This window comes from Nomascus leucogenys, unplaced genomic scaffold (genome assembly GCF_006542625.1).
Source record: "Nomascus leucogenys isolate Asia unplaced genomic scaffold, Asia_NLE_v1 Super-Scaffold_576, whole genome shotgun sequence".
In the NCBI taxonomy this organism is placed as follows: domain Eukaryota; kingdom Metazoa; phylum Chordata; class Mammalia; order Primates; family Hylobatidae; genus Nomascus; species Nomascus leucogenys.
In genome coordinates, this window is record NW_022095784.1 from 489,328 (window position 1) to 506,535 (window position 17,208).

The 17,208-nt window shown below is 37.2% G+C and overlaps 1 pseudogene and 1 gene segment (V, D, J or C); both read left to right on the plus strand.

Moving 5' to 3' along the window:
* The first annotated feature begins 386 nt into the window (after positions 1-386).
* Positions 387-1,976, plus strand: LOC100603075 (annotated as a pseudogene).
* A 10,280-nt stretch (positions 1,977-12,256) lies between these two features.
* On the plus strand, positions 12,257-14,517 carry LOC115830440 (the record flags this gene model as incomplete). The annotated part of the segment is given in 2 exon segments: positions 12,257-12,323; positions 13,793-14,517. Coding segments are annotated over 2 exon segments (468 nt in total), but the record flags the coding sequence as incomplete, so codon positions are not given.
* Between the last annotated feature and the right edge of the window lie 2,691 nt (positions 14,518-17,208).

The window sequence follows — 17,208 nt, forward strand, 5'->3', positions numbered from 1 at the left end:
GTCAAGTAGAACAATCAGGTAATTAGGCTGTCAAAGGTAACACTGCCAAATGACAGCATTTCCGTGGAAACTGCGTGTACATCCAGGACTGCACCTGTGAACGATGACATCATACCCTTCACAGTGTCGAGGAAAGAGACATCACTCAAACAGACAAGCCAAGGGACTTCAGAAATATATAAGCGGAAATACAGTGTGCAAATATGTAAAAATGAAATAAGATGATTACTGCTAAATGAATATCAAGGCACAATCACATAATATGAAAACAAATTTTCCTGAATGATAGGATTACTACCAATCTCCCCCAGGACACTCTCATCTACTCTGTGCACAGCCTTCTCATCAGGCGTCCCTTCCCCAGACCTTGCTATGTAGCAGAAGATATGCAAATAAGACCCCCCTTTTTGCTGATGAAAAGCAGCCCAGCCCTGACCCTGCAGCTCTGGGAGAGGAGCTCCAGCCTTGGGATTCCCAGCTGTCTCCACTCGGTGATTGGCACTGAATACAGGAGACTCACCATGGAGTTTGGGCTGAGCTGGTTTTTCCTTGTTGCTATTTTAAAAGGTGATTCATGGGGAACTAGAGATACTGAGTGTGAGTGGACATGAGTGAGAGAAACAGTGGATTTGTGTGGCACTTTCTGACCAGGCTGTCTCTGTGTTTGCAGGTGTCCAGTGTGAGGTGCAGCTGGTGGAGTCTGGAGGAGGCTTGGTGCAGCCTGGTGGATCCTTGAGACTCTCCTATGCGGCTTCTGGATTCACCTTCAGTAGCTCTGCTATGCACTGGGTCCGCCAGGCTTCTGGGAAAGGACTAGAGTGGGTTGGCTATATTAGAAGCAAAGCTAACAGTTACACGACAGCATACGCTGCGTCGGTGCAAGGCAGGTTCACCATCTCCAGAGATGATTCAAAGACCACGGCGTATCTGTAAATGAACAGCCTGAAAACCGAGGACACAGCCGTGTATCAGTGTGAGCCGACACAAACCTCCCTGCAGGAGCACGCGAGGACACCAGGGGGCGCTCGGGACTCACTGAGGACGGGACCGGTCCCAGGAGCAGGTGCAGCGGTAGGTTTTCTTTCTCCTCAGCTGGAGAAGTCAGGTTTGTGTTTTCAGAACTCTGGAGTCTTACAGGTTGTTACATTTTCATACAGTTATTAGTATATATTTATAATCATTGGTATTTAAGTTTTAATAATTTTAAACCTTTTATGTAGTGTTATTTTTTAAAACTATTTACTTTCATTTGCAGTTATTCGTCCAGAGTTTCATTAACATCTATTGCTATGAGCAACTACAAAGCTGTGAGAGCATAAATTTACACCTATAGACATAGGTCTAAATACCACAAACCTGTGCATAAATGTATAGTGACATATTTAACATTATAATAAGATAATTTTTAAAATATATCCTAAACGATCAAACTTACTTACGAACCAAATAAAATTATTGGAGTAATGCATAATTGATTTCAATAATTTCACATTGTTTATATTAATTAATATCTATTTCTTTACTGAAACATAGTATATTGGTCATTTCAAAATAGCTACGATACATTTCAAATGGCCTTGACGCTAATAATGAAAAGATTTTGAGGTGATTAATATGCTAATTAATTGTATTTAATTATTCCATATTGTATTAATATATCAAAACATTGCTTTGTACCTCATAAATAGATACAGTCGTAATTTATCAATTTTCAAGACAATTATATAATCCATCCTAGGTCATAATCTTTTTTCCCCTGTCCATGGCTGATTGGAGTGTCCTGAGAAACCCATCCACACGCCTACCCCCCCCAGGCTTCTGAGACGGGCTCCATGGAGGCCAGAAGCAGGCACCCCGTGACAGTCCACCCCACCTGGAGCCTCCCTCTCCTTGGATTAGGCCATCTCCTCGGGATCGCAGGACTATTCATTATCCTCACCTCCTTGTTGTACCAAACAAGCAACATCACACTTTAATTCATCACGCTTTGCTTTAATTTTCTCCCCCAAAATCAAGGTAATAATTTTAGCAATAAACATCACAACCCACTATGAATAAGTCCTTTCCAACGTACTAAGGTTTCTTCTGAGGACTTTACATGTATTACACAGCTTAAATTTCTTTATGAAATGAGATACTAATATCTCTATATTACAGATTATTTTTCTAAGTCGTTTCTGACAATTAATTTGTCGAAGGGCTCATACGGATTCTGTTAGAAATCCAGGTTAAAATTTGAAATTTCAGCAGTGATATCTGGAAAAACATTGAGACTATACTTAACTTAGTACACGTGCTCTCAAATATCCTTATTTCCCTAAAGGTTGTTCTCAGTTATTATTTTACACATGATATCTATAATTAATACTAATAACACAGGTTAAAATATTATCTCAATTATTTAACGACTTTTGATAATAACAAATACATATTCCACATATTTTTGACCAGTTTGTTTTCTCTATGAAACGTGTGTTTATTAACTTATTATTATCAGATGTCACCCTTATCTTTCTGATTTCTGGGATTTAATTCTAGCAGGTATTGTTTAGTATATTTTATTAATTCGTATTATATTGTTCACATTTTCAGTATGATTTTATTATTATTTGCAATATTTACTGAATTTTAAACTATTTCTAATATTTTTTATTTTCATGAGATGTAATTTCAATATAAGTAATAATGCATAGATCTGCAATGTACCAGGCCGGGCACGGTGGCTCACGCCTGTAATGCCAGCACTTTGGGAGGCTGAGGCGGGTGGATCACGAGGTCAGGAGATCGAGACCATCCTGGCTAACATGGTGAAACCCCGTCTCCACTAAAAAATACAAAAAATTAGCCGGGCGTGGTGGCGGGCGCCTGTAGTCCCAGCCACTCGGGAGGCTGAGGCAGGAGAATGGCGTGAACCCGGGAGGTGGAGGTTGCAGTGAGCGAAGATGGCGCCACTGCAGTCCAGCCTGGGTGACAGAGCAAGACTCTGTCTCAAAAAAAAAAAAAAAAAAAAAAAAAAAAAAAAAAAGATCTGCAATGTACCATTACAGGATTTCTGGCAAATGTAAACACACTTGTCCCAACAGCCAAGGTTGGATGTACAGGAGGCCCATCCCCCCAGCACAAGCGACCTTCTCTGTGCTTCCAGTCAGCTCCCACATTTAACACAATGTTTTGATTTCTGCCACTGTAGATTCACTGTTCATGTTTTGATTTTCATATAAATGGATTCAAACATTATAGACCCCTTTTCTGGTAAGGGGCTACTTTTGTTATTTTTGACGTTTATTTATGCTACTTCATATGTAAAATTGCATCTACAGACTTCCTCTGATATAAAATCTCAAAGTTTTGATATATATGGAGAAAGAGAGAGGTAGAAAGAGAGAGAGAGAGAAATTTTATACTTGAGTCAGTCCATTTAGCAATAAATGACAGTAAGCTGATCCATTTCCCTCTCAATGCACTTTGAATTTGTTTCTGGTTTATTAACATCATAAGCAAAGCTGCTGCAAATATTTTTTGTTTTTCTATTTACCTTTTCTTATTTTTATTGAGAAAATATGTGGAAATATACATTTCTTCATCATAAAAGTAAACTTAATTTGTTCAGCTTTGTGGAACAATAATTGACAATAAAATTGTATATATTTGAGGTGAACCACTTGATATTTTGGTGTAAATTCTGAAATTTTCACTATGACCAAGGAGTTAGCATGTCTGTTACCTTACAGTTACAATTTTCTTCCTTTAATTTATTATGTGTCTGTCTGATGAGAGCACCTGAGATCTATCCCTTTACCAGAGATCAAGTTTGCAATACAGTGTTGATAGCTATAGTCCCATTGCTTTACATTAGACCTCCAGAACCCATTCAACCTGCATGACTGAAACTTTATGCCCTTGACAAGAATCACTCTATTTCCACTCCTCCCAGCCCTGGGAACCACTTTTCTACTCTCTGCTTCTAAGAATTTGAATATTTTAGATTCCCCATATAAATGAGATAATGCAGCATTTGTCTTTCTGTGTCTGGTTTATTCCACTTAGCATAATGTTCTCCAGGCCCATCTATGTTGTTGGAAATGTTATAATTTCCTTATTTTTAGAGGTCACATAATATTCCATTATATGTGTATACATTTCCTTTATACACCCATTTACCTATGATCACTAATTTCAAAAAAATTCTATGCCATTACGAATAATCTTGTAATAAACATATTTTTTACTTACTGATTTTATTTCCTTTGAATACACAGGCAGAAGTGGGATCATCAGATCACATAATAGTTTTACTTTCAATTTACAAAATAACTTTTACTACCACTCCACTAAATAGTTCCCTTTTCACCAGCTAACTGTCAGCATTTTGTTATCTGTTGTGTCTGTGATAATAGTCATGGTAACTAATGTGAGGTGATATCTCATTGTGGTTTTGATTTGGATTCCCCTGCTGATTAGCAATGTGGAGCACCTTTCCATATCCTGCTGGCCATGCATATGTCTTCCCTTGAATACAATGTCTACGTACAGTTTTGCCCTCTTAAAAATCAGGTTTTTTTTGCTATTGTAGGGGTTCTTTACACATTTAGAAAGATCCCTTTGTGAGATATATAGTTTCAAATAATTTATTTGTCTATGATTTTGGTGTCAAATCCAAATAAATCATTTTCCAGATCAATTCCAGAAAGCTTCTTTTTTCCCTATTTTCTTCTATGAGTTTACAATTTTAGATATCATATTATATCCAAGCCTTGAGTACATTTTTAGGTGATTTTTGTATATCAGATGAGATAAGGTCTCATTTTTTTCTGCATATGTATGCCCAGTTTTTACACCATTTATTAAAAAGGCAATCTTTTCCTCATTGTGTGTCCTTGGAACACAAAATCTGGCAGATACACAAAAGAGGAAAATCTTAGACCAATATTCTTGAGGATAGACCTAAAAATCTTCAAGAAAATACTAGCAAATTGAATATAGCAGCACATTAAAAAGTTGTTACATTATGATCCAGTAGATTTTACTCCTTTCATGCAAGGCTAGTTCAACATACACAAATCAATAAAGGTGATTCACCACATAAGCAGAATCAAAAGCAAAAACTCTATCATTATCTCAATAGATCCAGAGAAACTTTCAATGAGATTCAACATTCTTCATGATAAAAACCCTCAACAGACTAGACATCAAAGCCACTTAGCTTAAAATGATAAGAGCCATGTATGACAAACCCACAACTGACATCATACTGAATCAACAAAAGCTCAAATCATTCCCCTTCATAACTGGAACAAAACAAGAATACCCACTCTCACCACTCCTATTCAGCATGGTAGTGGATATTCTAGCCAGAGAAATCAAACAAGAGAAAGAAATAAAAGGCATCCACACAAGTAAATAAGAATTCAAACTATCTCTTCTTGCTGTTGATAGGATCCTATGCATAGAAAATTCTATAGACTCTGCCAAAAGAATCCTAGAATTGGTAAACAACTTTAGTAATGGTTCAGGATACAGAATAAATACACAAAAATCAGTAGCTTTTTTATACACCAACGACATCCAGGCATAGAGAAAAATAAATGACACAATCCTACTTACAACATCTACAAAAAAATTACCTAGGAATACAGCTAACCAAGGAGGTGAAAGATCTCTACAAGAAGAACTACAACCTCTCCAGCACCTGTTGTTTCCTGACTTTTTAATGATCACCATTCTAACTGGTGTGAGATGGTATCTCATTGTGGTTTTGATTTGCATTTCTCTGATGGCCAGTGATGATGAGCATTTTTTCATGTGTCTGTTGGCTGCATAAATGTCTTCTTTTGAGAAATGTCTGTTCATATCCTTTGCCCACTTTTTGATGGGGTTGTTTGTTTTTTTCCTGTAAATTTGTTTGTGTTCATTGTAGATTCTGGACATTAGCCCTCTGTCAGATGAGTAGACTGTAAACATTTTCTCCCATTCTGTAGGTTGCTTGTTCACTCTGCTGGTAGTTTCTTTTGCTGTGCAGAAGCTCTTTAGTTTAATTAGATCCCATTTGTCAATTTTGGCTTGTGTTGCCGTTGCTTTTGGTGTTTTAGACATGAAGTCCTTGCCCATGCCTATGTCCTGAATGGTATTGCCTAGCTTTTCTTCTAGGGTTTTTATGGTTTTAGGTCTAACATTTAAGTCTTTAATCCAGCTTGAATTAATTTTTGTATAAGGTGTAAGGAAGGGATCCAGTTTCAGCTTTCTACATATGGCTAGCCAGTTTTCCCAGCACCATTTATTAAATAGAGAATCCTTTCCCCATTTCTTGTTTTTGTCAGATTTGTCAAAGATCAGATAGTTGTAGATATGCAGCATTATTTCTGAGGGATCTGTTCTGTTCCATTGGTCTATATCTCTGTTTTGGTACCAGTACCATGATGTTTTGGTTACTGTAGCCTTGGAAACAACAGGTAACAACAGGTGCTGGAGAGGATGTGGAGAAATAGGAACACTTTTACACTGTTGGTGGGACGGTAAACTAGTTCAACCATTGTGGAAGTAAGTGTGGTGATTCCTCAGGGATCTAGAACTAGAAATACCATTTGACCCAGCCATTCCATTACTGGATATGTACCAAAAGGATTATAAATCATGCTGCTATAAAGACACATGCACATGTATGTTTATTGCGGCACTATTCACAATAGCAAAGACTTGGAACCAACCCAAATGTTCAAAAATGATAGACTGGATTAAGAAAATGTGGCACACATACACCATGGAATACTATGCAGCCATAAAAATGATGAGTTCATGTCCTTTTTGGGGACATGGATGAAGCTGGAAACCATCATTCTCAGCAAACTATCGCAAGGACAAAAAACCAAACACTGCATGTTCTCACTCATAGGTGGGAATTGAACAATGAGAACACATGGACACAGGAAGGGGAACATCACACACCGGGGCCTGTTGTGGGGTCGGGGGAGGAGGGAGGGACAGCATTAGGAGATATACGTGATGCTAAATGACGAGTTAATGGGTGCAGCAGACCAACATGGCACATGTGTACATATGTAACAAACCTGCACACTGTGCACATGTACCCTAAAACTTAAAGTATAATAAAAAAAATTACAACAAAAATCCTTAATGTCTCTTGAGTAGGTAGAGAACCTATATTTTATCTAAGTAACTTGCTCTAAACTGCAAACCAAAATAAGATGATTCAATAAAGAATTTTGTAAACTAGTCTTTAGCAAAAAAAAAGAGCTACAAAACACTGCAGAAAGAAATCAGAAAGTAAACAAATAAATTGAAAAAAAAAAACATTCCATGCTCATGGAATGGAAGAAATAATATTGCAAAAATGGCGATATTATCCTTCAATTTTTACAGATTCAATGTTACTATCAAAATACCAGTTTTATTCTTCTAGAAATGTAAGAAAAGTATTCTAAAATTTGTATGTAACCAAAAAAGAACAAAAACAGCCAAAGTAATCCTCAGCCAAAAGAACAATGCCAGGGACATCACACTATTTGACTTTAAACTCTACTGTAAAGCCACAGTAACAAAAACTGTTTGGTACTGGTACAAGAATAAACACATAGACCAATGAAATAGAATAGAAAACTCAGAAATAAAGCTGCACACCTACAACCATCTGTTTTTTGACAACGCTGAAAAAAACAAACAAGCAATGGGGAAAAGACAACCTAGTCAGTAAATGGTGCTGGGATACCTTGCTAGCCACATGCAGAAGATGGGAACTTGACTCCTAACTATCACCATATGAACAAGAAAATTAACCAATGGATTATAGCTTTAACTAAGACTTCAAACTACAAAAAGCTAGGAAGACAGCCTAGGAATACTCTTCTCTGTGTTGGCCTTGGCAAAGAATTACTGGCTCTGAGACCTGTCTCTACGCTACTACATAAGAGTGTTTTTCACATCATTTATCAAAATGTTGGCCCTGTGAAACTCTCTACTTTTTCTATCATTTTTTTGGTATTATATCTAAAATTTCTGAAGTTTAAAGGGAATAATAATTTTTCTCATGTGCCAATATCTATGCCATAATCCACAGATGCAGGTTAAACTCCAACTCTTTGAAGAAATATCAACAAAATTTTGTGTAATTATACTGTTTTAGATAAACATCCTTCTTCTCTCATGTATTTTATTTATTCATTTATTAACAACAGGATGTTTTTATAAATATTTATTTAATACTTTGGTCAAAATCTAATTCCATGTTATTTATTATATTATTGAAAATGTTCCAGCTCTTTGGAAATTGAGAGCTTCTTCCAGTTGCCCCCTTCATCTTTTTGACATATCCCATTTTTTGTGTGTTTTATTTTTGCCTTTTTAAGTTTTTAAATAATTATGTGGGGTACATTTGTGTTACATAAATACATTGCATAGTGATGAAGTCTGAGTTTTTAAAGTAAGCTCACCAGATATAGTACCTTGGAACCATTAGTGATTATTGATCTCATTCTCAAGTCTTACGAGTCTTCCATGTCTATTATTCTACTCTCTATGTCTATGTGTACCCATTATTTAGCTCCTACTGATAAGTGAGAAAAAGACATATTTGGCTTTCTGTTTATGAGTTGTTTGACTTAAGACAATGACCTCCAGTACCATCCATATTGCTGCCAGAGATATAATTTCATGCCTTTTTATGATGAAATTATTTTTCATGGTGTATATATTCCACATTCTCTTTATCCAATTATCCATTACTAGACACTTAGGTTAATCTATATCTTTGTTATTGTAAATAGTGCTGCAATGGACATATGAGTGCAGGCATTTTTGAAACAATGATTTATTTTCTGGGGTACATATCATGGAGTGGGATTGCTGACTAAATGATAGATCTATTTTAGTTGCTTGAGAAGCCTTTACAATTTTTTTCACATAGGTCGCACTAATTTACATTATCAACAACAGTGTATAAGTGGGTTTTCTCTGAATTCTCATCCATATCTATAATTTTTTGACTTCATAATAATAGGCACCTTGACTGATGTAAAGTTGTGTCTCACTGTTTTTTTAATATTAATTTACTTGATGATTAGTGTTGTTCAGCTTTTTATTTCCACATGCTTTTTGGCCATTTGAATATCTTCTTCACAAAATGTCTGTTGATGTCTTTTGCCCACATTTTAATGGTGTAATTTATTTATTGGTTGTTGTTGCTGAGTTATCTGTGCTCTTGTTAGATTCTAGATGTTATTTATTGCGCAGTAATGTAATAAATCTAAAAGTCAGGAAACAACAGGTGCTGGAGAGGATGTGGAGAAATAGGAACACTTTTACACTGTTGGTGGGACGGCAAACTAGTTCAACCATTGTGGAAGGCAATGTGGTGATTCCTCAGGGATCTAGAACTAGAATTACCATTTGACCTAGCCATCCCATTACTGGGTATATACCCAAAGGATTATAAATCATGCTGCTATAAAGACGCATGCACATCTATGTTTACTGCGGCACTATTCACAACAGCAAAGACTTGGAACCAACCCAAATGTCCAAAAATGATAGACTGGATTAAGAAAACATGGCACATATACACCATGGAATACTATGCAGCCATAAAAGATGATGAGTTCATGTCCTTTGTAGGGACATGGATGAAGCTGGAAACCATCATTCTCAGCAAACTATCGCAAGGACAAAAAACCAAACACCATATGTTCTCACTCATAGGTGGGAATTGAACAATGAGAACACATGGACACAGGAAGGGGAACATCACACACTGGGGCCTGTTGTGGGGTTAGCGGGGCAGGGAGGGATAGCATTAGGAGAAATACCTAATGTTAAATGATGAGTTAATGAGTGCAGCACACCAACATGGCACACATATACATATGCAACAAACCTGCACGTTGTGCACATGTACCCTAAAACTTAAAGTATAATAAAAAAAATAAAAATTTAATGAAAATTTAAAAAATCAATTGCAAAAAAACTGTTGAAACTATAAAAATATGAGGCAATTAAACAACACAGTTTTGACCAATCATTGGCTCACCAATAAAATTAAGATATTAATTTTTAAAAATACAAAGAAAAATGAAGCCACAACATACCAAACCCTCTGAGATACAGGAAGAGCAGTACTAAGAGAGAAGCTTATAGTTCTAAATGTCTACTAAAAAATAGAAAGATTATAAACTAGCAATCTATTGATTTACTTCAAGGAACTAGATATTTTAGAACAAACCAACCCCAGAGCTAGAAGAAGAAAATAAATAAAGATCATGGCAGATTTCAAAAATATTGAAACAAAAAAGCAGAATATAAGGAATCAACAAAACAAAATGTGGTTATTTTAAAACATGAACACAATTGATGGAACACTAACTAGGTCAACCAAAAAAAAAAAAAAAAACACAGAAGATTCAAGTTAGCACAAGCAGAAATGAAAAAGGTGGTATTACAACTGACCCAACGGAAATACAAAAGATTGTCAAGACATACTGAATACCTCTATGCTCACAAACTAGAAAATCTAGAGGAAATCAATAAATTTCTGGAAATATTCAACCCTCCCAAATTGAACCAGGAAGGAAAAGAAATCCTAAATACACCAATAAGAGTAATAAGATTGAATCAGAAATTGAAAATCTCCCAACCCCAAAAGCCCAGAACCAGATAAATTCAAGGTCTAATTTTACCAAATGTACTATTCTTACTGGAACTATTCCAAAAGATTAAAGAGAAGAGATTCTTTCTCAGCTTTGTCTAAAATACTCGTATCACCTGATACCAAAATCAGGCAAGGATACAAATACAACAACAAAAAGCTACGGGAAAATGTCCCTAATGAACGTAGATACAAAATAGTAAACAGAATACTAGCTAGCTGAAACCAACAGCACAATAAAAAGATAATAATCACAACCAATTGGGTTTATTCCAGGGATGCAAACTTGTCTAAAATACACACATCAATAAATACGATTCAACATACAGCATAATTAAAAACAGAAAACATAAGACCATCTCAATGAATGCAAAAAAGTCATTCAATAAAATTCAATATCCCTTCATGAAAAATTCCTCAACAAGCTTAGCATCAAAGAAACCTACCTCAAAATAATAAAAGCCACATACAAAAACCAACAAAACCTCTTAAATAAATCAATAGAACAGGGATCTTCTTAAATTTTGTAAAAACCTATGCAACTGATTTATTCAATATGCTGGACTTGGTAGTGAAGAAATGAATGACTTTAAAAAAAAAGCCACATATAACAACACAAGATTATACGGAATGAGAAAAATTTGCAAAAATATTCCTGAATAACGTGAAAAAGAATGCACACTTTCACCACTCCTACTCGACGTATTAGTGAAAGTCCTAGCCAGAATAATCAGAAAAGAAAAAAGAAATGTATGTTTCAAGTTCCAAGCCTAAGGAATCCAGGAGTGGCATGCCCAGAGACTTGTTTTTTAATCTACGAATAACATCCAAACCCCAGGCATATCCGTCGGAACACAGGATTTACGGGTGTTTGAGGCTCTTTCTTTTGGGTTAAGTGGAAGTTGCTAGGCGGAGGGGGTTAATTAAAATTACTACATAAGCTGCATGCGTTGTGTCAAATGATCTTAGTTTTCTTGTCCAGCCTGCTGTTCCTGAACCACACTATTTGAAATCCCTCAATAAACTCTATGTCTTGTTCACCGGTTTGGCCTGTTGCACATGATGCCAGTCCTATTGGTGTCAATATTGGTCTAGCATGACATCCAGTCAACCTGGCAAAAGGTCCAAAAAAAATCTCATGAGCACCCAGACAATGGAATCTAAAAAGAGGAGACCCCTGCAGAAACCCTGGGCAGGCTGTTAATTTCTACGTGGGGCTCAACAGCTGCTATCCATGATGGATGGGACCCAGTGCATGAGTATGGGGATACCGCCACAATGCCAAAAGTTCTGGAAGAACCGCTTCAGTGGGTGCATCTTACAAAGTGAAAGTCAGATGCCCAAGCTGTGGCATTTTCAGGTGGGTGGTTCCTCCTGACTCCACTCTGAGCAGCCACTGAGACAGTGCTCACTGTGTAGGCTACAGTGTGTCAGTCACAAGAAGAGCTACTCCTAGAAAAACATGCCAGTCTAGCTCAGACTAATCAGAGACGTTTCTGTCCTGCCTGTGGAAGCAGAATGGCAAACTGGGGACCGCGGCTTGTGGAGCGGCACATTTGAAGGATTTCCGGCCATCACACGACTTAGTTAGGGCTGTGATGACTAAATTGTCATGGGACCCTAAGACTTGGTTCCCATGAAGAGCTCCAGGGGGAGGAGGACGATGTTTGGGGTAAGTCCATGGGGGATCCTGTCCTCTCTACACATCTGGTGGCTACCACCAAGGTAAAAATGGGCCAACTGCACCAGCAGAGGCAAGCCCCAGAAGACGTTTCCCACCTGAAATAAGGAAGCACACCACAATGTGGGATTCCACCACTGCGGAATTGCTGACACTTAGAAATGGGTTCAGACAGAAGAAGAGAGGGTTGATCACAGGGTGGCTTCTTCATCTGTGAGGCATGCAGGAGGAGGGCATTATACTCCGTGAACTCAAGATTATTAAAGTGACATCCATCACAAACCATCTGGGCCTGAGGCAGCACCTCGATGGTGTCAGTCATGGAGATTGGACCATCCCTCTCCTTAGCTGGGTGATTGCAGACTGCAAGGGACCCTGGTGAAATGAGGGAGATGTCCGCTTTCTTAGTGTGTTCTCGCATTGCAAGAAATACCTGAAACTGAGTAATTCATATAGAAAATAGGTTTAATTTACTCACGATTCTACCGGCTGTACGGGAAGCATGACGATAGAATCTGTTCAGCTTCTGGGGAGGCCTCAGGGAATTTACAATGATAGTGAAAGGCAAAAGGGGAGCAGCCACTTTATATGGTGGGAGCAGGAGCAAAGAAAGAGTGAGGGTGGAGGTGCTACACAGTGTTAAACAACCAAATCTCATGTGAACTCATTTACTATCATAGCAAGGGGACGGTGCTAACCGTTATTCATAAATCCGCACCCATGGTACAACCACCAGGCCCCGCCTCAAACATTAGGGAAGCAAAATCACATACAGTTGTTATGACAGGTGGGACATCCAGAAAACCTCACTAGACATGTCCCACATCGCCCTGGAGCTGTTTCGGGGAGCAGTCTCCTCCAGTGTTTAGAGGCACAGGCACAGATAATAGGGCTGACACTGTCCAGATGTGTGATATTCAACACATTGCACAACGGCTCTGTTCTGTATGTAATTTATCTTCTTTAAACTGTAACATTGACACTTCAATTAAATATATTCTGCAAATATGTAAAAATAAGATGATTGCTAAATGATTATCAAGGCACAATCACATAATCTGAAGTTATACTTTCCTGAGAGATAGGATTACCGCCCATATTTTCTAGGACACTCTCATCCGCTCTGGGCACTTCCCTCTCCTCAGGCGTCCCATCCCAGAGCTTGCTATATAGTAGGAGACAGGCAAATAGGGTCCTCCCTCTGCTGATGAAAACCAGCCCAGCCCCCTGCAGCTCTGAAAGCAGAGCCCCAGCCCTGGGATTTTCAGGTGTTTTCATTTGTTGATCAGCACTAAACACAGAAGACTCACTATAGAGTTTGGGCTGATCTGGGTTTTCCTTGTTGCTATTTTAAAAGGTGATTCATGGGGAACTAGAGATACTGAGTGTGAGTGGACATGAGTGAGAGAAACAGTGGATTTGTGTGGCAGTTTCTGACCAGGGTGTCTCTGTGTTTGCAGGTGTCCAGTGTGAAGTGCAGCTGTTGGAGTCTGGGGGAGGCTTGGTCCAGCCTGGGGGGTCCCTGAGATTCTCCTGTGCAGCCTCTGGATTCACCTTCAGTGACTACTACGTGGGCTGGTTCTGCCAAGCTCCAGGGAAGGGGCTGGAGTGGGTTGGCCGTATTAGAAAAAAAGCTGACAGTTACACCACAGAATATGCCGCGTCTATGAAAGGCAGATTCACCATCTTAAGAGACGATTCAAAGAACACACTGTATCTGCAAATGAACAGCCTGAAAACCGAGGACACGGCCCTGTATTACTGTGGTAGAGAAACAGCGAGGGGAGGTCAGTGTGGGCCCAGACACAAACCTCCCTGCAGGGGCGCGCGGGGCCACCAGGGGGCGTGCGGGAACCACTGAGGACAGGACAGGTCCCAGGAGCAGGTGCTGGGGGAGGTTTCCTTTCTCAGCTGCAGGAGGCGGGTTTGTTTTTGCAGGACTCTTGAGCCTTATGAGGTTGCAATATTTTGTACCAGATAAGCACAAAACACGTAATTTCATTATGCTTTGCTTTAGTTTTTCAAAACAACATAAAGGTAATCATTTTCCCAACAAACATGATACAGCCTACTATATATGAGATGCTTCTTATGTTCCAAGGTTTCTTTTCAGGACTTACTATGGATTACATATTTTCAATTTTTTTCTGACGTGGAATGCCAATGCCTCTGGATTATAGATTATTCTTTTAATTTATCCCTTAAAAAATAATTTTTCCAAAGCCCCACTCAAAACCAGAGTATTATTAGAACTTTGTGGTGTAAGCGTTGGACCAGCATTAAGAATACATTCCATTTGGTTCACGTGCTCTCAAATATCCTTTTTTATTTAAAAGTTGTTCTCAGTTGTAATACCACACAAAATATTAACAATTTATAATATTGACACAGGTTAAATATCGCATAAATAATTTAATGACATTTGATTGGAAAAGACTGCATGTTCCATCTGTCTTGACTATTTTTTCTTCTCTATGAAATGTATGCTAATTAATTACTAAGTTTCTGGTGTTACTGTTATCTTTTCTTATTGCTGGGATTTAATTTTAGGAGGTATACTGAAATACATTTTATTAATTCATATAATAATGTTCATATTTTGGGTAGGGTTTTAATATTCAATGTATTATTTACTGAATTTTAAACTATTCTACACTTATTTTTTTATGAGATAAAATGTACGTGTAAGAAAAAATTTATAGATCTTTGAAAATGTGCATTTAGTGAAAAGATGGGACCCAAATAAAATATGTGAGGCAGAACCCAAGGCAGCCGAAAATCTTAATTTTCCTTCAACATTCAGTGTATTTTGTCACTTTTTCCAGCAAGTCTTACCTAAATTTGCATAACCAGGTTTCATTGTGATGTGCTTTTCTTTTTTAAAACTTTTTTTTTTATTATACTTTAAGTACTGGGATACATGTGCAGAATGTGCAGGCTTGTCACATAGGTATACATGTGCCATGGTGGTTTGCTGCACCCATCAACCCGACATCTACATTACGTATTTCTCCTAATGTTGTCCCTCCCCGCACCCCCAACCCCCAACAGGCCCCAGTGTATGATGTTCCCCTCCCTGGGTCCATGTGTTCTCATTGTTCAACTCCCACTTATGAGTGAGAACATGTGGTGTTTGGTTTTTCTGTTCCTGTGTTAGTTTGCTGAGAATGATGGTTTCCAGCTTCATCCATGTTCCTGAAAAGAACATGAACTCATCCTTTTTTATGGCTGCATAGTATTCCATGGTGTATATGTGTCACATTTTCTTTATCCAGTCTATCACTGATGGGCATTTTGGTTGGTTCCCCTTATAATGAGAATTATGCTACATGAATTTTTACTACTTTTCTAACTGTGAACCTGAATTATAGGCTAAGAGAGAGTAGGAACTTAGTTTTATTTGTTGATCATGTTATAGTAAGTATTTAGAAGAATTCATATGAAAATTAGATATTACGTTCAACAGACTTTTAATATATGCCTGGAAATTGGCTGGAAAGGTGTGCAAAAAATACTTTCAAAAGTGATTGAAATATTTTAATTTATATAACTTCTTGAGAAATGTTCATCTTGTAAAAACTGCTACTTGTAAAGAAAAGATTTGTTATGTCAATTATATTCCCAGACCTTTCAAGAAGTATTAGGGAAGCCAGATCTCATGCCTTACAGCACAGTGGAAGAACCAATGCCTCCATTGGTTTGAAGGTGGAGGGTTGAATGTGTACAACAGAGCTGCTGTGGATCCTGCCATGGAGGCATATGTAAGATGTGCTGCAGCCTTGCCTTTACCACAAGGGACACTGAGCCAGCTGCCTGAGTGAAAGATAAGTAATACTGGTGGTGAATACATCGTAAGTCCAATTTCAATAGTCAGTTGTAAATGTGATAAGTTTCAAACTTAACATTAAAATTATGTCTTATGTCTGTTACTGAATCCAAGTTATCATACAAAGAAAAGTGCAAACTGAAAGTGCCTTAATTTTTTTAAAGAAATCACTATGAAAAAATTAAATTTCAAAATGCCCACTTAGGGATTCTTTTTTTTTTTTTTTGCCTCAGTAGTGAGATCATATTAAAAACATAAATTGTGTTTTAATTTGTATAATTATGAAACACACTCAAAATAAACATAGAAAAAGAGAGAAAATATAAGTGAAAAAGCTAAATTAATAAAAGCTAATGATACTGATACTACTATTGACAATATTTGAATATATTCTCTTTCTGCTTTTCTATTTTATACATTAGGATAGTGCTAAGTAGTATTACAACATTTTTACTCAAAATACTATATTGTAGATATTTTCTCAAATCCCCAAATTTTTTTTGTAACATAATTTTAGTTTGAATATATCATGCCATAACTTAATATTTTTCTATTTTTTGACATTCATATTGTTTTAACATTTTTACTATTGTATATAAAATGCTTTGATAAATGTATTTTTGCATGAATCTTTGTATACATCCTTATATTTGTGATATGGAGAATATTAGATATGTAACTTCTGGGTCAAAGAACTTGAATATACTTAAAGATCTTGACTTAAAGTGTCAAATTGCCATCCAGAGAGATCGTGCCACCATTCTTACTAGTACCTTGGGTAAGGTAAAAATGCTTTGACTTTTAAAAATCTCTTATTGTTGTTATTTTAAGTTTCACTTTTATCTAATAGTTATTTATGTGGTTGTCATTTTCTAAGTGGCTAGTTTAAGCACACTTTGTAAATTGATGAGTCATTTATATTACTGTTTGGTGAAGTACCTGTTTTTGCCTAATTTTCCCTGTGGCTTCATTCTTTTCTATTTACAAATTTACATCAAGGATACTATTCTTTACACTTATGTTATAGTCATTTTTCTGTTTGTTATTCCT